The sequence below is a fragment of the Muntiacus reevesi genome, chromosome 18, assembly GCF_963930625.1.
Source record: "Muntiacus reevesi chromosome 18, mMunRee1.1, whole genome shotgun sequence".
Lineage (NCBI taxonomy): Eukaryota > Metazoa > Chordata > Mammalia > Artiodactyla > Cervidae > Muntiacus > Muntiacus reevesi.
This window is the reverse complement of record NC_089266.1, coordinates 36,598,526-36,621,129: the sequence shown is the minus strand read 5'-3', so window position 1 is coordinate 36,621,129 and position 22,604 is coordinate 36,598,526. Positions and strand designations below refer to the sequence as shown.

General features: G+C 41.7%; 1 protein-coding gene and 1 pseudogene across 8 annotated transcripts in view; both read left to right on the top strand.

Annotated features, from left to right (window-relative positions):
• The window catches only part of KIAA0753 (KIAA0753 ortholog), a 56,590-nt gene that overhangs the window by 32,496 nt on the left and 1,490 nt on the right, over nt 1–22,604 (top strand). For 4 of the 8 annotated variants that reach the window (XM_065910725.1, XM_065910724.1, XM_065910726.1 and 1 more), the window contains 6 exons: nt 1,810–1,888; nt 2,941–3,024; nt 6,061–6,246; nt 8,054–8,135; nt 12,807–12,927; nt 13,424–13,648. In XM_065910725.1, the coding sequence (XP_065766797.1) occupies nt 1,810–1,888; nt 2,941–3,024; nt 6,061–6,246; nt 8,054–8,135; nt 12,807–12,927; nt 13,424–13,648 (777 nt within the window). Of the gene's footprint in view, nt 1–1,809; nt 1,889–2,940; nt 3,025–6,060; nt 6,247–8,053; nt 8,136–12,806; nt 12,935–13,423; nt 13,649–22,604 lie in introns of those variants that run through there. The other 4 variants (XM_065910727.1, XM_065910729.1, XM_065910730.1 and 1 more) reach the window with 4 other exon arrangements.
• Nucleotides 13,658–22,599, top strand: LOC136149998 (small ribosomal subunit protein eS1-like; annotated as a pseudogene).

Here is a 22,604-nt window from a genome sequence, read left to right as displayed (position 1 = left end):
TACCACGTTTGGGGCATCTGGAGATGAACCAGGTGCAGCGGACCTCCAGAGGAGGCTGGTCAGGGGCAGTGGGCTGCCTTGTGAGGTGTTTCGTCTTGTTACCCAGTAGTATTCCATCGCGTGACTCTTCACATACACACATCCACAGCCTGTGTGTCCATCCTCGTGTGAATTAACCTCTGGGTTGTTTTCCATTGTTAGTTAGTATAGGAATTCCCTTCTAGTTTTTCTGCATCCCGGCTGACATGTGGTAATATTCAATTTTTTAAATTTTGGTGAGAGCATGTGGTGGTATCTCGCTGGGATTTTAGTTTGCAGTTCCTTGAAGTCTAATGATGATGAACACTTGGTAGTGCTTTTTGTGATGTGTTTATTCAAGTTTTTTGTCCATTTTTTATTGTTTTTATAATTACTGATTTAAAAATATGTTCTGGATTTGAGGCCCCTTTCAGAATATGTGCAGCAAATATTTTCTCCCAGTCCTGTGGCTTGCCTATGTATTTTCTTAATGGGATCTTTTGAAGACAAGAAATTCCAAATTTTGATTAAGATCAACTTAGCAGTTTTTTCATTTTATAGTTAATCTTTTTTATGAACTAAGTAATCATGACCAGTGCTGAGTTTCAAGGATATTCTATATTTTCTTCTAAAATGCTTTTTAGTTTCAGTTTTAATTTTTATATCTGTGATCTCATTTTTAATTAATTTCTGTGTGTGAGATGAAATGCTTATCAGGGTTGATTGTTTTCCTTGTGGATATCTGGCTAGTCTGGCACCATCCGATGAAAGGATTATTGACCTTGATCTTTACACTAGGGTCATCTGGGTGAACTGTTGGTTAAGGACCGTCATGCAGGTCTTTAGGTCTTTCCTTTGGGGTGCACCACGCTCTCCAGAGATGAGTCTTTTGATCTGCTGCCGGGAAGGTGAGGGCCTGTGTGTCCTTGGAGCTGAGGTGGTCAGGAGGCTGTGAGTCTTGCCCCTCGGCATTCAGCTCACATCCATGCATCCGTCACTTCAGTAGGACACCTACAGTCTCAGTGCAGTTTGCATCCCCTGAGGAGTCAAGAGACTGAGCAACCAACCCATCTTCTCTCAGAGTTGCGGAGAGGCCATGGTCCAGTATGTGAAGGAGGGAAGGGACCTAGGGCCCTCACTTCTCAAATATCATCTGACTCTTATCTTTTATGGTTAAGCCACCTCCTCCCAGGTCACCCCTAGGCCTCGGGATACTTGGTGCTCTGTCTTGAGCCTCTTAAGTCAGCAGTGCAAATTGTGTGAGTCCTTGGCTTTGCCCATTACAACCCTAGAATTCAGGCCTCTTAGGCTGGTAAGTTAGTTACCACTTTCGTCCTTGAGTTTCTAGCACCGTTTCCCCCGCCTTGTCATTGTGAGTTTATGTCTGATTCTGTTATTGTGGGGTTTGGGAGGGAACAAAATTAGTTTCATTTGTTGTGTCTTGTGCCCTCTTTAGTCGTTTCAAGGCAGCCATTATTCTTTCAAAATGGACTCAGAGCCTAATATACTTCTTCAGATGTTATCTCAGCCTTTGTCCTCAAAGTTGGGGTCAGGACCAGTAGTATCACATCACCTGAGAGCTTGTTGGAAATACAGACTCTCAGGCCTCCCTCAGGCCAGTCACATCAGAATCTACATTTAACAAGATCCCCCGGGATCTTGTGTGAAAATTAGAACAGCACTGTGGTTTTATAATCATTCGATTTCCCTTTGCCTGGGGTGGTAAATAAATGTGCACAATAGGATATTTTCTTGCTTTTGATTTTAATTTTCAATTTTATTTCTAAATAGTGTTTCCACCACCCAGTTAGCAGACAAGGTAGAGAAGGCAGTTCTGGAGCGTTTGAAGCCTCTCCTGGCCAAGGCCCAGGTAATCTAGTTCATCCCATATGCTTGCCTTTTGGAAGCTCTCGAATAAAAAGTGTTGCCCCAGAGGTCACACTGACCCTTTGCAGGGCTGTGTGTCTGTCTGGCAGCCAGCAGCTGCATTGCTGCCTGTGCTTTGTGGTATGGGCACAGTGCTGCCAGGGCCCTTTTCGGGCACCCACACTACTGATGCATCTTCCTTTGTGGGTGAGGGTTCAAGATGGGGGAGGAGAGAGAAAGTATCATTTTTGCAAAAGGTGAGATTTTCGTTTGGGGAATAAGTTTCGATTGCAATTTATGTTCCTAATCAAATAAAGCTATTGGTGGTATTAGTGTTCAGTTCACTGCTTCCACTCTTAATTTCGTGCTTTTTCACCTCAGTGATCTGGAATGATTTACTGTATTTTTTCCAGAGGAGAGAAATGTTAGGACAGCTTCTGTGCACAAATTAGTGCTTTTTTCAAGGTGAATTGTACAGAGCATCACCAGTAGGTTTTGCCATCCTCCTCTGAGCAGTGAGCTGAATGCTATGGCCAGACCCTGTAAATCCATCCTGTAAATAGGAACTCTCTTATTCGTGTGACTAGATGAAGCCATGGAAAAGCACTAGAATCTTAAATGGAGTAAACAACATTCTGGGTCACTGAATAGGGCACTGAACTTCTCTGTCTCTTGGTCTGAGACATGTTAAATCATTTTTAGAGTCCATGGAAATCTCAGGAGTATAGAACTGGGAGGGTTCATAGAGGCCAAACCATCCAACCTCCTTTTTTTGTCATTGAGGAAACTGGAACAGAGAAGTTGAGTAATTGCACAAAAACACACAGCTACTCTGATAACATTTTCAAAATTGAAAAGAAAAGGGGCAGAAAGCCAAGACCAGCACATGGCATTTATTTTCATGAAGACAGAGTGCTTAAATTTCTACAGAAAGCCTAGTATAGCTAAAACTGATGAACAGTTCCACACAGAAGTTATTCTGGGAGCAGAATTCATTTGTACTAATATGGGTTGTAAATTTTCATAATTCATGAGTGTGCTTGTCTGTTTTAATAGAGAGTCAATTCTTCTCTGGAAGTAGATACGCATTTGAAGGATCGGCCATCAGAAATCACAATGACAGCCCAGCCTGCCGAGGAGGTGCGTGTGGTGGGGCTGGCGTTCTGGACTGACGCTGGGATTATTACATAATAATGTCCTCGGGTGTAAGGAAAAATGACACACAGATCACCCTACAGACACTAGACTGTCCCACTCCGGAGGGTGTAGGTCATCTTTCACATTTGGCATGTTAATGCTTACAGTGTATCTTTAGCATTATGACTTAGATGAGCCTGTGAACAGCTCACAGAAACCTCTCGAGCCACAGGTTTTTGTCAGCAGCTCTTTCCTTTCCTCCCAGTGACAGAGTGTGGGTAGACTGCATGAGCCTGAATGTTGATGGCTCGAGGCAGAAGAATGACTGCCCTCATTTCCTGTCACTCAGCCTAGTTTTGCTCGTTACTGGCCTAATTTCCTTTATACTGAGGGCCCAATATGTATTGTTAGGCAAGCATGTTTTGAGTGCCTAGTAATGACCAGTATCTGGCCTGGCAGAGACAAAAGGTGGCCCAGGAACAAATGATAATGTTTGAGAAAAATGAAAACCTAGCATGTGGTTGTCCACCCTGGGCTCTTCCTCTGGAGGATGTGTGTTCACCGTTTGTGGGAATGTCGCCCTCCCTGCCCTTCTACCTTGGCTAGGGACAGGAAGGTGCAGCCTGCCTCCGGCGGCTCTTCTTGGAGGGCGGAGAGAAGTTACTGCTTTCTGTGTTCAGAGCAAGTGAAGAGCTGAGCAAGGGTGATGGTCTCAGAGTGAGAAGGAAATTGGAATGCAGCTCCACCAGCCCAACGACCTGAGGAACAGGAAGATGATAGATTCCAAGGATGTATCCCAGTTCTAATCATTAAGCAATAGTTTGGCTTTGGCATATTTTTGTAATTTTTGCAGTTGTAATTTTATTGTTCCAGTATTTTATGACAGAATCTCATGCGAGGTGAGGCATCGAGACTGGAAGCTGAAACCCTGCATCTGGCTCTTATAGACCAAGTGCGCGATGCCTCTGTCTTTTGTACTTCAGAGCCACCAGTGATGCCTTTTTCCCTAGAAAATTAATGAGACTCACCTCTCATCTAGGGAGGCAATTCATGCGGTATTTTCATAGGAAAGAGAAATGAAATGGTCATAAATGCTGTCAGAGAAGTAGACATGTTTGAGTATTACTAGAAATGATCAGCCTTGTACATGAGAACTGTGCTGTAGGCATTAAATGGGCCTTAATACAATTTCTTAAAAAGGAAAAGTTACTCTGTCCAGTATTTACCATTCTCAGCTGCTGTTAAACTTTAGCATCACCACACAAGAGTTCCCAGGCAGCACCATTGAGGGTCAGTGTTTATAAATAACTGAATAGAAACAAACTTGTTGAAGTTGGCATGATGAAGTTATTAAAAATCAGATATTTTGCTGTGTTAACTTATAAAAGAGCTGTGGGACCTTGATCCCAGATACCCAGAATTCTCATCTCTCAAAGGGAGGAGACGTTTGCTGCACTTTGCAAATGAGCTGTAGCTCTCAGTAGATTTGCTTGCAGACAGGATGATCCCTGGTGTCAGGAAATAGATTTTGGGAGGGTGCCATCATGGCATATTTGTCTCCTGCTGCTACTATTGTCATTAATTGAACTTGCGCATGAAATACATTTTTCCAAAATGTGTAAGGTTTTCCTTTAATTAAAAGCTGTACCTGGCTAAAAAGGCAAACAATTCAGGAAAAGTATCATGTAAAAAGTAAAATCTCCCCACCAATGGGTACCGTGTGCTCATCTGTATAAAGCTTCTTTCTTTATATTTTGGTGATCTTTTCATATCAGCTCATTGGGTCCTTATTTCATGGGATTCTTGATATTTGATTCTTTAAAGAATGAAAATAACAGATACACACATCTTAATTAACCAGACCTGCATTACTGGTTTAGTTAACTCTAGATTTCTTGTTAATTTTATTGTATTGGCTATCCAGCTGATTTTTATTTCTTTAACTTTGGTCAAGGTTGAACATTTCTTTGTTGGTCATTAATGTATTTTCTTCTGTAAACCTTTAAAAGGTTTTAAAAATTACTATGGCAGTAACTGTTCTTCATGTCAATCACTATTTTTAAAGTGTTCCAGTGTACAAGTGCTCATATAATCCTTGTAACTCTGAAATGTAGGGTCATTATTTCCATATTATAAACCAGAGGATTGAGGCCTAGAGAGGTTAAGTATACTTGCCCCCACTTTGAGGCATATCAATGGCAGAACCAGGATTGGGTCCCAGATATGTCTCCTTCCAGAGCCTGATATGATCATTTCCCCAGCAGACATTCTTTGTTAAAAAGCCTCTTTCAGAGCAGATTATAGACACATATTAGAATCAACAGAAATACAACACATATAAAAATGCTTTGCAAGCTATAAAGTGCTTTTTGAATGTAAAGAATACAAAGTCAAGAAAGGCTGGTGAAACTCTTCCAGGTTAGGGGTGCTGTGCTATGCTTAGTCACAAAGCACTGAAGTGAAAGAAAATAGTGTAGGTGTGTCCTCTGGAGAATATGACTTGTGCTGTATGCTTAGTCACTCAGTCGTGTCCGACTCTTTGTGACCCCATGGACTGTAGCCCGCCAGGCTCCTGTGTCCATGGGGATTCTCCAGGCAAAAATACTGGAGTGGGTTGCTGTGCCCTCTAGGAGATCTTCCTGACCCAGGAATTGAACCAGGGTCTCCTGCACTGCAGGTGGATTCTTTACTAACTGAGCTACCAGGGAAGCCCCATGACATGTGCAGTATTGGACATTCTTCTGAGTCTAGCACAAAGGAGATACTTGCTTTACCAGCTGGCAAAACAGGTAGTAGCAATAATTTTCATGGACATTAATGGTGTTACTTGATTAATGCAACTATTGAAATGACTGTGGTAGAAACTGTCTTGACTGTCCTGATGTCCTGCTGTCAATGTTTACTGACTTAGGAGAGACTAGATTTAGTGTAGAAGCTGCCTATTGTATCATCACACGGTGGGTGTGTGTGATCAGGATTCATATTTAAGTCTCATGCTATTTTCGTATTGCCTTTCCATCCCCTTCGCTTGTTTCGCAGGCTACAGCTGTTGATGGTGAATCCAGTAACATTCATCAGCTGGATGGTTTTTTGGAAGATACCACTCACGAGCACTGGCCCATGACTCACTCTAAGATCTGGGAGTCTGATGCCTTAGCCACCTTGGGGGACGGCAAGGACAGCCCAAACCTGGAGACCATGATGCTCCGAATGGAGGAAATGGAAGTAAGTTGCAGGAGCCAGCTCCGGTTAGCTGCTGGAGGCTGGCTTCTGTCGAGCACAGCTCCTCCTCATGATTCTGTAGCTTAAAACATCAGAGTTACCTGGTCCTCAGTTTAAATCCCAGCTCGACTGTCAGCCTTCGTAAAGTCACTTACACTTTCTGATAAGTGGGGTGTTTTTGTTCTTTTTTTAATTTATTTTTTAATTGGAGGATAGTTGGTTTACAGTGTTGTGTTGGCTTCTGCCATACAGCAGAGTGGATCATAGTATACACATGTCCCCTCCCTCTTGAACCTCCCTGCCACCCCCAGCCCACCCCACCCTTCAGGTCATCACAGAGCACTGGGTTGAGTTCCCTGTGTTTGTATAGCAGCTTCCCTCTAGCTGTCTGCTTTATACTTGGTAGTGTATAGACGTTAGTACTGCTCTCTCAAGTTGTCCCACCCTCTCCTTACCCCCGTGTCCATTCCCTCAGCACCATTTTTCTAGATTCCCTATATATATGTACATGTGTTAATAAATGATATTTGTTTTTCTCTTTCTGACTTACTTCACTCTGTATAACAGGCTTTAGGTTCATCCCCCTCACTAGAACTGACTTAAATTCATTCCTTTTTATGGCTGAGTGATATTCCATTGTGTGTGTGTATATATATTTATATATACACACTATACATATATTTATATATATTTATAAACACCACAACACAATTTCTTTATCCATTCATCTGTCGATGGACGTCTAGGTTGCTTCCATGTCCTGGCTGTTATAAATAGTGCTGCAGTGAACCCTGGAGCACATGTGTCTTTTTTAATTAAGTGAGGGTGTGTTTAAGGACACAATGAGGTATGAAGTGTCTATATACTACCTGACCCATAACTCATCATTGATATGTGATACCAAAAACGCTGGGCCAGAGCCCAGTCCTACAAATGGGACCAGCAACTTCTTCACCCCTCAGCTTGTAAATGCTGCCCAGTTGCCTCTTCTGCTCTCCTCCCATTGGATCCTGGCAAACCACAGATAACTTTACCTTTCTTAATTCCCATGACGCTGCTTTAGAATGCTCTTCTCAGAGAATTCTAGACCTGAGACATTATGCAAGCCAACCCCTGGATGGTTCTGAGGAGGAAACTGAGACACAGTAAGGTAGTGAGTGACATGGCCAAGGCCACCCAAAAATTCCCACCAGAGTTGGGCTGAGAATCCAGGTCCCTGACTCCTAGCTCAGAATTTTCATTTTAGCTCCACCTTGATGAAATCTTATTTTGACTTTGCTGCTAAACTAAAAACATTATAGGCAAGACAACATTTAGTTGGTTTTTGACAATTTAAAAATGTTTAGTTTTTCCTAATCTTATAACTGATTTCCCCTTCTTGGGGGTAACTGTCTAGACCTGAAGTGTCCCAAATGGTAGTCTGTAGCCACATACATGGCCGTTTACATACGTGGCCATTTACACACGTGGCCATTTAATGTAAACCAGTTAAAATTAAATACATTACTGCATTTCCAGTGGTCAATAGTTAGTGGCTAGTACATTGGACAGGACAAAAATAGAACATTTCCATCATCAATTCAGATTCTAGTGGGCAGTGCTGGTCCAGATTAGATTAATTAGTATAGGTTAATTGCCTCATTTTATTTTACACTTTCCCTCATGAGCTAACCACTGGTCTGGGAGGTGCCTGTTTTCTGGCGGTATGTCTGTATCAAATGTCTGCTGGACTATTATAACCTTACTAGTCTCTGGTTTGTAATGAAACTAATTTTTTTCCTCATAGATTAATCTTTTTTTTTTTCCAAAGAAATACCAGGAGACAGTTCGCCAAAGATATAATAAAATTGTATATACCGATCCTCATTTTTGGATGCAGGAAGAAAAAAATGGTGAGTGTTCCCCCACTTTTTCCCTCTACATTGTACTCTGAAAAATTTCACACATACAGAAAAGTTGAAAAAAATTGTACAGTGGATACTCATATATACATCTTCTAAATTCTACAATTAAAATCTTGCTCTATTTGCTTTATCATATATCTCCTTAGCCTCTCAGGCTTCCCAGGTGGCTCAGTGGTAAAGAATCCGCCTACCAATGCAGGAGACACAAGGGACGTAGGTTTTATCCCTGGGTTGGGAAGATCCCCTGGAGGAGGGCATGGAACCCATTCAGTATTCTTCCCTGGGAAATCCCATTGACAGAGGAGCCAGGCGGGCTACAGTCCACGGGGTCGCAAAGAGTCGGAGATGACTGAGCACACACGAGCGCCTGTCAATTCATGTTATTTTTGGATGCATTTTAGAGTAAGTTGCAGACATCAGTACCTCTTACCCGAAACATTTCAACCTGTGTATCAGCAACTGGAGCTTCATATTTTCTTAGGGTTCTTTTTCCTTTTGAGATAAAATTTACATCTAATGCAATACACAGATCTTAACTGTATTATTTGGTGAGTTTTGACAAATAAGTGCATCTTTCTACCCGCACCCCTTCCATCACCCTGTGCTCCTTCCCAGTCAGTGCCCCCCCACCCAGCCAACCACTGTGCTTTCTTTTTTTTAACTTTAGATTAATTTTGCCTATTCTGGAATTTCATATAAGTGGAATCATACATGTATTTAACCTTTTGTCTTTCATTTAGCATGATGTCTTATAATTTATCTATTACTCGTTTCCTATTGCTAAGGTAACAAGCTTAAGTTAGTAACAAGTTATAGCATAAATGTAGTGGTTTAAAACAAATTTATTCTCTCACAAATTTATTCTCAAGTGAATTCCTGGAGGTCCGAAGTCTGAATGTCTCAAAGGGCTAAAAGCAAGGGATTGGCAGGGCTAGTTCCTTTTTCCAGCTTCTAAGTCTGCCTGCGTTCCTTGGCTTGTGGCTTTATTACTCCAGACGGCTTCTGCCTTCACATTGCCTTCTCCTCCCCTGAGTCACATCTTCCTCTGCTTGCCTGTTATAATGACTTGTTGATTACCTTTAGGGCCCATCCCAGTGATCCAGGTTACTTCCCCATCTCAAGATCCTTAAAGTCCCTCCTGCTATAAAAGAGACATTCACAGGTTTCAGGGGTCAGAATCTGGACATCTTGGGGATCCATTGTTTAGCCTGCCACACTGTACCAGTGTCCATTCCTTTTTATTGCTGAGTAATATTCCATTGTACACAGGTACCACATCTAGTTTAGCTATTTGCCTGGAGATCTGCATTTGATTTTTTTTAATTTGGGTCTATTAGAAATTTGCTGAGTGTATTCATGTGTAATCTTTTTATGGACATAGGTTTTCATTTCTCTTGGATAAAAACCTGAGTAGATTTGCCAGATTATGGGCTAGGCACATGTCTAACTTTATAAAAAACTGTCAAACATTTCCCCAAAGTGACTGTACCATTTTACACTCCCTGCATTGAGTTCATATTGCTAGAGATCCTTGCCAACATTTGAATTGTCAAAGTCTTTTTCATTATAACCTTTCTGGTGGACCTGTAGCAATATCTCTTTGTGGCTTTAGTGTCATTTCTTTGGTAAATAATGATGTTTAGAACATTTTCAGGTAATTATTAGTCATTTGTATATTTTTCTTTATGAAGTGTCCAAGTCTTTTTTTATAGTAAAAAAAATTGGATTGTGTTTTTATGTTTGAATTATAGGAGTTCTTCAGGCATTTGGGTGTGAATTCTTTGCCATATATATACTAGTTTCAAAACAGCTCTATTGAGATATAATTCACATACCATAAAATTCATCCTTTTAAAGTTGAGTTGTTTTTAGTGTATTTACAGAATGTTGCAAATGTCATTGCTGTCTAATTCCAGAACATCTTCATCACCCTAACAAGAATCCCAGCTTCCATTAGCAATCACTTCTCATTCTCCCCCACCTCTTCCCAGCAGCCACTGATCTACTTGGGTGAATGTTTGCAAATGTTTTCCCCCATTTGTAGCTCATGTATGTATTTTCTCAAATGTGTTTTGTTACAAGGAAACATTTTAAATTTTGATAAAGTCTAATCTATCCAATTTTTCTTGTATAGTTTTTGCTTTCTTTGATCTCATAAACCTTTGCCTATTCCCAAGTTGAGAAGAGAAGCTCTTGTTTTCTTCTAGAAGCTTTATGGTTTTAGCTTGTATGTGTAGCTCTGTGATCCATCTTGAATAAAACTTGCCTCTGGTTTAAGGTAGAGGTTGAGGTTTATTTTTTCCTCCTGCTAATGGATATCCATTTGTTCTTACACCATTTATTGAAAAGACTTTGGGTTTTCTCTTCCACTTTTAAAAATTCATGCATATGCATTTTGGCTGCAGTTGCTAGGCCAGTGTCGCAATTTGGGCTGGGGAGTGTTACTCAAGTTCTCTTTGACTCATGCTTATCAGTTACTACTTTACTCAACGAAAGAAGGAAAATAAAATGTGGTTAAACATTACCTCTAAAGGATTTTTGGTACTGTGAGTATTAAGAGAAGGAAAGGAAGTTGTGGGTATAGAAGATTTATAATAGCAGCATATGTACATATACTTTTTTAAAAGAGTACGAGTTTGGGGTATTGTCTTTTGACTGAAAAATGAGCCATCTAAACACAATAGAGATTCATTCCTTTCAGTTTGGGTAATTGTTTTTAAAGTATACCACTTTATAGTTTTATTTATTTATAGCTGTGCTGGGTCTTTGATGCTGCGCAGGTGGCAAGCAGGGGCTCCTCTCTGGTTGTGGGCAAGCTTCTCCCATCGTGGTGACTTCTCTAGATGCAAAGCACGGGGCTCTGGGGCATGCCGGCTTCAGTAGTTGCAGCCTGTGGACTCATTGGTCGAGGTTCTCGGACTCTAGAGCGCAGGCTAAGTAGTTGTGGTGTACCGGCTTAGTTGCTCCGCAGCATGTGGAATCTTCCCGGATCAGGGATGGAACCTGTGTCTCCTACATTGGCAGGCGGATTCTTTACCACTAAACCACCAGGGAAGCCCCAGTTCTGGTAATTTTTCAGGCTCTATTCTCTGTTCCTCTCATTCTCTCTTTCTCCCCTAGCCCTCCTCCAGCTTCTGTGTCCGTCCTCAGATGACAGGTGAACCATTCTTCCAGGCCCACCTCATGTTCGCTCCTTTCTGTGAACTCCCATAGACTTCTGCTGTGTCCTGCCCTGTTAGAGATGTTTGTGGAGGGTCTTTATGTCACCCAAATAAGCCAGAGAGGTTTGTCATGTTAAGTAGTATCCCAGCTGCACCTAGCAGGGGCATGACCCAGGGAGGAGCCTTCTCATCACTGCCTTGTGAATCAGTGGGCATCTTTCTGTTTGGAAGCGGAGGAAAGGGGAGTGCTGAAGGGCAACTGTTTCCCTGTCGGTTTGGCCATTGGCCACAGTCAGGTTGCATCGTGCAGAAGATAGCCTAACCAAGGACTCACTGTTCTCTTTTTCAAGGACAATTTAAATTATTAGTCACTATCTCTGACTCTGCTGGAGTCTAGGTATGCATTTCAAAGGAGCTTTGTAGAACACCAAGAACTGAAACGAATTTGTGGCTACTTTAAATCCAGAATCATGAAATCCTCTTAAGAACCCTCTGTCTCTAATTATTCTGATTGTATGTTTAGTTGTATCACAAAAACCAAATTTAAAGTGATTTCTGAATTGTGCAGTGTCAAATCTGTATCTCTTAATTATTCTTTCTTTTCTGAAGTCAATTGAAAATTGATTGTACTTTCAGTAATATTTTTATAAAAACTGACTTATGCAGTATTTCTTTTTATTAATTTTTTTTTAATTTTTGAAAATTAAAAAAAAAAATTTGGCCACAATTGCATGGCATGTGGGATCTTAGTTTCCCAACCAGGGATCGAACCCACACCCCCTGCATTGGAAGTGTGGAGTCTTAACCTCTGGATTCTTAACCTCTGGATCACCAGGGAAGGACCTATACAGTATTCCTGTGCGTAAAAAATCATAAACAAAGAAATACCTGAGTCAGAGAAAGGTGTTTGACTTACCTAAGAGAAGGGCAATTTTCTTTTTACATCTGAAATGCGTTTAAAATGATAAATAATCCAAAACTCCAAAGAACTGTCAAGCCTGCCCCAATGTATAGTTAATAAATTAATGTTTTGACTATCATCATGCAGATTTTCCCAGCGAAGCTCAGAGACAAATTGTCAGCTAATCAAGTGTTCAGGTGTGTTTTTTTTTTTTTTTCCCTTCTCCAGTAATCAGATAATGTAAAGGTTAAAAACAAACCCAACTGCTCAAGACTCCTTGAATGGAGGGTGGATCCTAATGGAACCTGGCTTTACACAGGCCTCTTCAAGGAGTCTACCTCAGAGCTGACAGAAGCTTTGAAACAAGTTCCTTATTTCTTAAAACTAACTCTTCATTGCTTTGTTTCTTGGTAACTTTTAAATTCACCTTTTCAGGTAGAACAAAGGCATTGTCTGCCATTTGCATTGCCAGCTCAACCCTTACGCTTAGGAGACGTGCCTGTGAACTTCCTCACAGGTTACTGACCACTAGGACAACTCTGATGTCTACTCCAGCATTTCTTTACATACAGTCATTTTATGCCTCTCCTTTTCTAGACCAAAAATTTCCAGCAGTAAGTGAAAGGCCTCTTTCTCCTCATCCAATCAGGATCACAAAGACAGCAGCTCGAAAAGACCCAGATGTGAACATCGTGTTAGAAGGGCCCTGCAATGGCGCGTAAGTGGTAATGAGCTTGTCTGATTTCATTTGTAGTTGGTTACTTTTGACCTTGTTAGATTTTGCATTCCTTCGATAATCACAGACAGAGAGATTCTTCTCTTGACCGAGATCTTGCCATACTCCAAGATGGCCTAGTAAAACAGTGTGTTTATAAGATGGGCACTGAGTGTGTTGCATCTTAAGGAGCCTTTAGTAACAGCTGATTTTTATGATTGAAAGCATCACAGTGGCACAGGTGACTTTTGCAGGTCATTACTGCAAGATTTGCTTTAAGAATTCTTTTGTCCAGATGTTCCCCCTATGAGGATGGTTGGTTCATGTAAAGGAGAAACAGAGAGTGGTGATGTTGGGTTTGGTGCAGCGTGAGGAAGGGAAATAAAGGTTAGCCTTTGGTTGTCCAACCATCAGGATGCATTAATGGTTTACTCTCACTTGCAGATGATTTTGAATGCTTTCATCATTTTTTGCTTTCATCATTTTTATTTGCTCTCAGTTCCCTGGATGAAAGTGTGGGAACAGAGGAGAGATCGGAGAAAAGAGAAGCTCCCCTTCTCTCCCTTTCAGAAGATGCTCAACAGACAGAAGGCCGAGCTGCCCTCTTTGTCCCTCCAGCCATGCGACATAGCATCGGTGACTACTGCCGCCGTTTCGAGCACTACCTGCGGGTGATCGCGCACGAGGCCGTGGGCTCCTTCAACCCATGGCTCATAGCTGAAAGGTCAGTAGGAGGGCTTGTGCTCTGTTGAGGAACAGGGTGCCATGTGTTAACTTGACTGCAGAAAGGCCTGGCCAAGGTCTCAGGCCGAGCTTTGGGGCCCTGGAGTTCCAGTGGCTGCTCTGGGGCTGGGGAACAGGTTTTCTCTGCCAAGTGCCTTTCTTCAGGGAGAGGAGATGGGAAAACAGCATGGCTGATGCCATCCCGAGGAGCATGCCACTGCCTTCCGCCAAAAGTAGAAACTTCATTCAGGGCAGGCTTCCTGTTGGTGTTAGAGAGGTCATCGTCATCAGAGAACATGAATTATGACTGGGCAGGAAGCAGTTACGATCTTGAAATCTTCATGGTCAGGTCAGACTTGCACTAGGACAGCGGGTCTATAGACTTCACTATACTTAACCTTCTCCTCCTGGCTGTCGCCTCCCCTGAGAAGGGGAGTTCTGTGGAGTCAGAAAACAATCCCACTGCTGCTAGATATTTGAAGAATGGGTAGCCTTCTTTCATGTAAATATTCAATTGAAAGATGTGTGCAGATTCATTCTTTAGAAATAGTGCTCAAATTTAAATTCCTTAAGAGTACCATTTTATTACATATGTGCAGATAATTTTTATCAGCGAACCTAGAATATACTGTTATGACATCTTTCTTGAACAGGTTTCAAACATGTTCCAGGAGTTAATAATTGCCTCCTTTTAAGTTGCTTATTTTTTTTAATATATTATTCAAGTTCTTCACATTCTAGCCAACACCTCTCAACATAATTTTCCTCATGATTCGATGTGTTGGTTAATCTCACCTCCACCCCTACTCTTTCTCCTGAGACTCTCTTTCCTTCTACCCCAGCCTGGCCCAACCACTTTCTAGATCTGCGGTGGGGCTCTTGTCCTGGGACGTGTCTTCATCACTGCTGAGCATGAGAGTCTCCCCCGTGTTAGGGTTCTTGTGTTCTGTTCCCACGTGTCTTCCTCCTTCCTGGTTTACTCCCTTGCTCTGAGGGAGCCTATCCCTCCTGGTTATCACAGGACAGTTCCTGAGACTTAGTGTGTGAAAGTCTCTTATCTTCATACTTGACTGATGATTTGGTTGAGTTTTAAATTCCTGGTTTATTTTTCCCAAAGAATATGCCTCCCTTCTTTTGTGGGGGTGAAGGAGGGATTGTCACGTAGCTGCCATGAGCTGCCATCAGCCTACCAGCTCATCCTGCAGAGTCTTAATCTGCGTTCTCATCTCCTACCCAGTACTTCTTTCCACGTTCCTGGTTCCTGGTTCTCTTACTTCCAGAGTCTTTCTAATGTTCTGTGAGACAGATCAGCTTGCTTTTCCTTGGTATCTTCCTCTATGCACCCTGAGGTTTCTGCTTCCTCTGTATTTCCTCTAAACTGCTGAGTCGTTTTGATTACATGTCTCATCTACTTTTGTCTTTTTCTCCATGTAGTTTCATGTTTTCATTTATCTCCTTTTATTTTGGTGGGGATTTGGGTGGGATCAGAGATAATCACATGTCCACTTCCTTAAGTCAAACCTGAAGTCCTAGGACTTCTCATAATATACGTACCCTTTGAAGCATATGAGACCCTTTGTTTTGGTTGAGATACCACGTGTATTTTCTGGGGAGGAGAGTAGAGTAAACTTGACTTGTTTCCGTGCATCAACCTGCAGCCCTGTAGCATGCCCACTGGTTTGCACAGAGCCTGTTTGGATTGACTAGGCTAACTGGTATCTTGGGAAATCTAAAATAAGCTAAAGAAGATAGACTGTTCCCTGTATTATGTTCTTACCACTTGATTAATGATACATTTTGTTACTGTTGTTTTTGTAGATGTAGGGGGAAGCTCTCTCCCCCTGTGAGGACACATAGGGTAAGATACAGAGGTTAGAGTTGTTAAAATATGCCTCAATTTCACAGATGTTCCCCTTTCTTGTCCTTGACCCTCAAGTGACAGCACATCTAAATATTCTAGCTCTGTTTTTGATCTCTCTTGTTTCTTATTTGGGTGTTCCAAAGATGAGAAGTGTATTGATCTAATCTTGAAGAAATATCCAAGGACAGTTGGCTTCGTCTGATAGCCTCTTGAGTGAGGGAGAAATCAGCTGAGTTTTCCCTCTATTTTACTGTCTCCATGCCTCCCTTCACCTGGAGAAAAGCACTATTCCAGTGATCAGAAGGGGCAGATAATATAAACTGGATGTAAATAAAAGCATCATTCTGAAAGGAAAGGTTTAAAGTGATGATGCTTTTAATGAAAGCAAACTCTTAAGGATTCCTGGTTGGAAAAACAAATCAGGAGACTTCTGGTTGAAAAGAACAGACTGAACATATGATTTATCTCAGTCCCTGTAGTCCTATCCCATGTATGTCACTGAAGGACTGAATAAAAAGCATGAAACCATAAATGACAGCAAATAAGAACCAGCAGGAAAATTTTGGAAGCCATGAAGCAGTTAGACAAATGGGCAATGACTTACCAGACCAGAGAGAGCCAAGAACCTGATGAGGGTGGAGCCAAGAACCAAGTTGATTTGTGCAGAGGAATCTTGGTAAGACTCAGGAAGGAGAAACACTGGAGATGCATGGGTGCAAGGGAGTCAGGACATAGGAGGCTTAATTGAAATTCTCATTCTTGAGTAGAACAGATCACTAAGAGATCCCAAAACTTGCTGGAAACCATGAAAGCTACAGAGGCTAGTATAACAGAGAACACATTGGAATAACAGGATTTATAGAATGTGAGAAGAGAGGAAAAGGAGGAATGGAAAATTATTGAGGACATACTATAAGAAGAATCTCCAGGTCATTAGTCTCTAGATTGAAAGGGTTCACCAGCTGTCCACTGCGAGTGAGTGGGTGAGTAAGTGCATGAATAAATGAAACTGAACACATCATGACATGTTGTGAACAGGAAATTTGAGCATCCTCGTGTAAGGAGAAGATGATGCAAGGCTCCAGAGTTAGAACCGGGCACATTCAAATAATCAGAAATGAGAAGGTTGTGTTGTCAGTAGCAGCCCTGCTACAGGATATAAGAGCATGCTTCCAAAGTTTACCCTGGAATTCTGTGCCCAGCTAAATTATCAAATAAAAGGATAGAATAAAGACAGTTTAAGGTATGCAAAGTGTCGAAAAATGTAGTTTCTCAGTAAGCTTCCAGAGGGTGTTTACCATCAGCGTGAGAAAGAGGAAGACAGGATTTAGGAAATTTGGGGACTCAAACATGGAACTTCCAGGAAAACGGCAAAAGCTATTTTCAAGAGAATTTAAAAAAAAATTTTTTTTTAATTTTTTTTTTTTTTTAAATTTAAATTTTCGTGCACCACGCAGCATGTGAAATCTTTAGTTCCCCACCCATGAATCAAACCTGGGCCCCCTACAGAGGAGGTGCAGAGTCTTAGCCAAGACCACCGAGGAAGTCCCTCCAAGAGAATTTTTCAGTGAGCATAGAAAACAACTAGTCTAGAATAGGAGGACAGATGGCTCTAGGAGGAATAGTTTCCAGACAGGGAAGGCAGGGTGAGAAAGGTTGAAAAAGAAGAAAACAGATACATTACTTAATGTGCTTGGGAGCTTGTATCAGGAGCACACATTGCATGTATTTGTGTTTCTCTCATAGTTTTGGGATGAATTAGTGATAGGAATATAGAAAGCAAAGCAAGGCAAGCATAAAAACAAAACAAAAAAATGCACAAGTAATCACTTCTGCTTCTAGTAAGGACACACTTGGTAATTTGGACCACCCCTCCCACTGAGGATCACTATTAATAGAAAAGCTAGATCCAAAATAAAACATAATATGCTTGAAGGCACCAGGAAGTTAACTGGGTAATAAGGAATAACTGGGCCAGGATCCTGGAAAAGACAGAGACTCAGGGAAGTTAGCCCTTGTCTGACCCTGGATTGTTGGTTCTGGGGGAAGGTGAATGGCACGTTCTGTGGTCTTTTCAGATCAAAGGATGGAGGTGGGAGTTAAGGGCTTGCCAAGGGCTGACCTGACGAACTTTGCTCACTTCTGATGGGGACCCTGAAGGGTGGCACTCTGGAATAAGGGTGACCTGGATGCCAGCAGGCCCTCCCAGCACTCCACTCAGCTCCACTTCATCTCACTTCCTGAGACCGCACTGAAGTGATTCTACATTGTTGCCTCACGGCCACCGAGCAGAAGCAAACTTAACTTTTCTCTGAAGATTTATAACATCATCTTAGGATTTAAGTTATTCCTGCAGTTTTCAAATTTAGTGTCTGATATTTGGTAAAAAAGCCTGGCAGCAGAGAGACATGGCAATAACAAGAACAGACCCATGGCAGCTCCACATATTAGAGCCATCAGACACAGATATTAAAATAACTGTGCATACTATGTACATAGAGATAGAATTTTGGCAGAGACCTGGGAGTAAAACCAAATCCATGTCGACATTCAAGAACTGAAAAATACAATTTCTGAAATGAAAGTGAAAAGTGAAAGTGAAGTTGTTCAGTTGTGTCCGACTCTGCGACCCCATGGACTGTAGCCTACCATGCTCCTCCATTCGTGGGATGAGCGACTCATCAAATAGGCTTAATAACAAATTAGACACATCAAAAGAAAAAATTAGAGCCTTTTGGCTCTCTGAGTAGCACCATGGTGGTTAGCATGAGTAAGCATCTTATGAAAGGAGGTGAAAAGGGAGCCAAGAAGAAAGTGGTTGACCCATTTTCTAAGAAACATTGGTATGATGTGAAAGGACCAACTGTGTTCAATATAAGAAATATTAGGAAAACACTAGTCACAAGAACTCAACCCAAATCACATATAATGGCCTCAAGGGTCGTTTTTTTGAAGTGAGCCTTGCTGATCTGTGACTGATACAGTTGCATTTAGAAAATTCAAGCTAATTACTGTGGATGCTCAGGGCAAAAGCTGCCTGATTAATTTCCATGATATGATCTGACAAAATGTGATCCATGGTCAAAAAATGGCAGACCACGATTAAAGCTCGCGTTGATGTCAAGACTACCAACAGTTATTTGCTTCATCTGTTCCGTGTGGGTTTTACTAAAAAACAGGCAACAAAAAGATTGGGAAGACCTCTTATGCCCAGCACCATCAGGTTCACCAAATCCACAGGATGGTGGAAATCATGACCCGAGAGCTGCAAACAGGTGACACGAAAGAGGTGGTCAGTAAATTGATTCCAGACAGCATTGGAAAAGGCAGAAAAGCTTGCCAATCTGTTTATCAGCTCCATGACATTATTGTTAGAAAAGTAAAAATGCTGAAGAGGCCTAAGTTTGAATGGGGAAAACTCATGTCTGTGGAGGTAGTCATTCTGAGAAAGCTACTGGGGAAGAGACAGGTGCTAAAGTTGAACGAACTGATGGATACGAGCCACGAGTCCATGAATCTGCTTAAAATTCAGACTTTAATGGTGACAAATAAAATATCTTGTTTGGGGGTGGGGGGAGAAAAAAGTCAGAGACTTGGACATAGAATAGAAGAAAATAGCTAGAGCGAAGCATGTGCTGTGCCAAGTTGTCTCCGACATGTCCGACTCTTGGCAACCCGATGGACCATAGCCCCCCAGGACTGTAATATAATATATAGACTATAGTCCTCTGTCCATGGGATTCTCCAGGCAAGAAGACTGGAGTGGGTTGCATTTCCTTCTCCAGGGGATCTTCCTGACCCAGGGATCAAACCTGGGTCTCTCGTGCCTCCTGCATTTCTTTACCACTAGTGCCACCTGGGAACCCGTGAGTGATACATGGAGACACACAAAAAGATGAAAGTGAAGAGAGAGGATGAGGGGCATGGAGGGTAAGGGTCAAGGTCTAATACACATGTGGCTGGGGTTGCAGGAGAGGATGGAGAGGGAATGGGTCAGAGTGACATCCAAAAAGATCATGGCTGATAACTTCCCCAAAGTAACACTAGACATCAAGCCACAGATTCAAGAAGCTCTAAAAGTCCCAAGCAAGAAAAACAAAAGAAATCCACATGTAGCATATATCACAATGTTATTGGAAAATGAAAGACCAAGAGAAAAAAAACCTTAAAAATCAGCCAGAGGATGGAAAGTGGACAAACAGAAACAGTGGAGGCTGGATGCCCTGGTATAAAGTTCCAAAAGAGAAAACTGCCAGTCTGTACGTAAACCCAGTGAAATGTACTTCAAGAAGGAAGGCAGGAAAGGTTCAAACAAAGCCGCAAAAATTTATTACCAGTAGACTGTCACCATAGGAAATAGCGAAAGGGTATTTTTCAGGCAGAGCAAAAGCAGTCATACAGATGAAAAGTCAGAAATGCAAGAAGGCATGAATTAAGAAAAAGTCAATATGTAGACAAGTGAATATTGACTGTATAAAACAATAAACTGATGTCTTATGGGGTTGTATGAATACATGCTGAAGTACATGATAACAGTAGCATAGAAATTGGGAAGAGGATAAATAGAGTTAGTGTCCTAAGGTTCTTGCATTGTCTGGGAAACTGGTAAGAGTATCAATTAATGTTAGACTTTAAGTCAAGGATGCTTATTGTAATCTAGAGTGGCCACTAAAAGAATAGTAAAATACTGCATAACACCCCAATTAAAAGTGAAAAAGTAATTTAAACAATCACAGAATCCTAAAAAAGTTAAGAAAGAACAAATAGACATAAAGAAAATACTTAGTATTTTAGTAGTAGAAGGCCAACTGTATCAGAATTACATTAATGAAAAAGCACTTTGCACACCCATTAAAAGACTAAAGATGGTCAGATTAGCTGCCCCCCCCCAAAAAAAAACCCCACAAAACAGCTGGGACGGGAATGGGGTAGACGGGATAGGAAAAGGGGAGGGACGCTTAGCTTCATTTCCTCTTTTGTATACTTCTGACTTTTGGAACTGTTAATGTTTTGTATACAACCCTCCAAATCAACAAGGTTTGGAGGATGTTGAGCAACCCCAAATTGGAATACACAAAAAAACTGACTGTGTATGCAAGAAATAGCCACACTAATGGGATATATACAGATAAGAACTTGTCTGAGTCACTTTTGAATGTAGTATTTTGACTCTGTACCCTCTGGCTAAAGACAAAGACTGTAAACACATGTTAGATTCTAATAAGTAGCTTACTTGTACGCAGTAGCATGGGTTAGCAATTCTAAAACTGCCTTCTCTGTATTTTAGTACTGATTGAATAAGTATATTGTGAATAATGAGGGCCAGTTTTCAGGGGAAAGGCTAGAATGAATCCTCTGTTTTGAAGTGAGAGTGAAGGTATTATGACTTACGGCTTTTGATGGATACAGAAGTAGACACGGGTGGTGCGTCTGAGCACCTGTCTGTCTGAGCCTGTCCGCTGGGAGGACCCAGAAGCAGGGACACAGGAGCAACGAGCACGCTTGGTGCCCGGATTTCGGTTTCTGAAATACTCTTCTCCATGAAAAGCTTCCAGGGCTCCTTGGGGAATTGGCCAGTTCCAAGACTGGGGCTGGGAAAATGTAAGATGAACCTGAAACTTCATTTTGTGTCAGAATGGAAGTGTTCAAAGAATGATGGGGGCATGTCAAGAGAACGTGGGAGCTGACTTGAAGGGGCTCCTGCAGGCCATTCAGGGGGATGCTGAATATCAAAATAAGTAATGATAGAAACAGATTACAAGCTGTTGAATAAAATACGAATCCATCAGACCAAGCTGATACGAATGAATGAATGGATACGTAAATTCATAAGTAAGTAAAGGAGAAGGGAAAGCTCTTCTATATAGTAGCATGCCAACTATTGAACAGAGAAGGAATGATGAAGTTAGAAAATCAGTGTTGGCAACCTTGTAATAATTGATTCCGCAAGTTTGATGAGAAGCAGAATATTTACATAGTCTCAAAGTATCTCCCTCCAACATACGTATTAATTACAAAGGGGAGGCAGTAACTACAGGGTAGAAACTTGACGGACATCGGCATGACCAAGTGACAAAAACTAACCCTTATGGTAATAAGACAAATAATGCACTGAAGGGACACAGCATCCCTCCTGGGCGTTTGTTCCCAAAGCATAGAACGTGAACCTGACCATGAGGAAGCGTCAGACACATCCACACTGAGAGACATTCTTAGAAACAAAGCTTCTACTCTTCAAAAAATATTAAGATCATAAAAGACGAAGACTGAAGAACAATTCTAGATGAAACTAAAGACATGTGACTGACCATTGACTGCAACATGTGATCCTCCATTGAATCCTGGACAGTCTACAGAATCTTTTCTTTCAAAGGACATCTTTTGGACAGTTGGCAAAGAAATTGAAACGGTCTGGAGGTGAGGTTGGATAATAGCATTGTGCTTCTGCTTAGTCACTTAGTCGTGTCTGACTCTGTGACCGATCAACAGTAGCCCGCCAGGCTCTTCTGTCTATGGGATTCTCCAGGCAAGAACACTGGAGTGGGTTGCCATTTCCTTCTCCAAGATAATAGTATTATGTGAACGTTAATGGTAAGATTTTTATAATTGTATCAGGCTTATTTAAGAGAATGTTCTTGATTTTAGGAGATGTTTCCAGAAGTACCGTGCGCGCGCGTGCATGTGTGTGTGTGTGTGTGTGTGGAGAAACTTACAGTTCCCTGCCCCCTGCCCCATGGAGAAGGCCCCCATCCCTTCTTCTGTCGGGCAGTTGGTAAGCCGTGGGAAGTGGGCTGGGCCGCAGCCAGTTAGTGTCCGGCCGCCTCTGGCTTCAGCCATCTCGAGGGTGAGGTCCATCCAGTAGGTGTTACAGGCCCCTACGTCAAGCCTGACTTTGGAGTCTAAGCACCACCTTCTTACTGTCTATGGAAGCAAGACCTCTCACCTTGTTTTTCTTCTTCAAAAATACTTTAGCTATTCTTGGCCTTTTGAATTTCCATGTAAATCTTAGAAGTGACTTGGTAAGTCCCTCAGCTGAGTAACAGAACGGCTCCCATACTTGGCTGTCTGTACCTTTAGCCATGTTATTTGTCTTCCA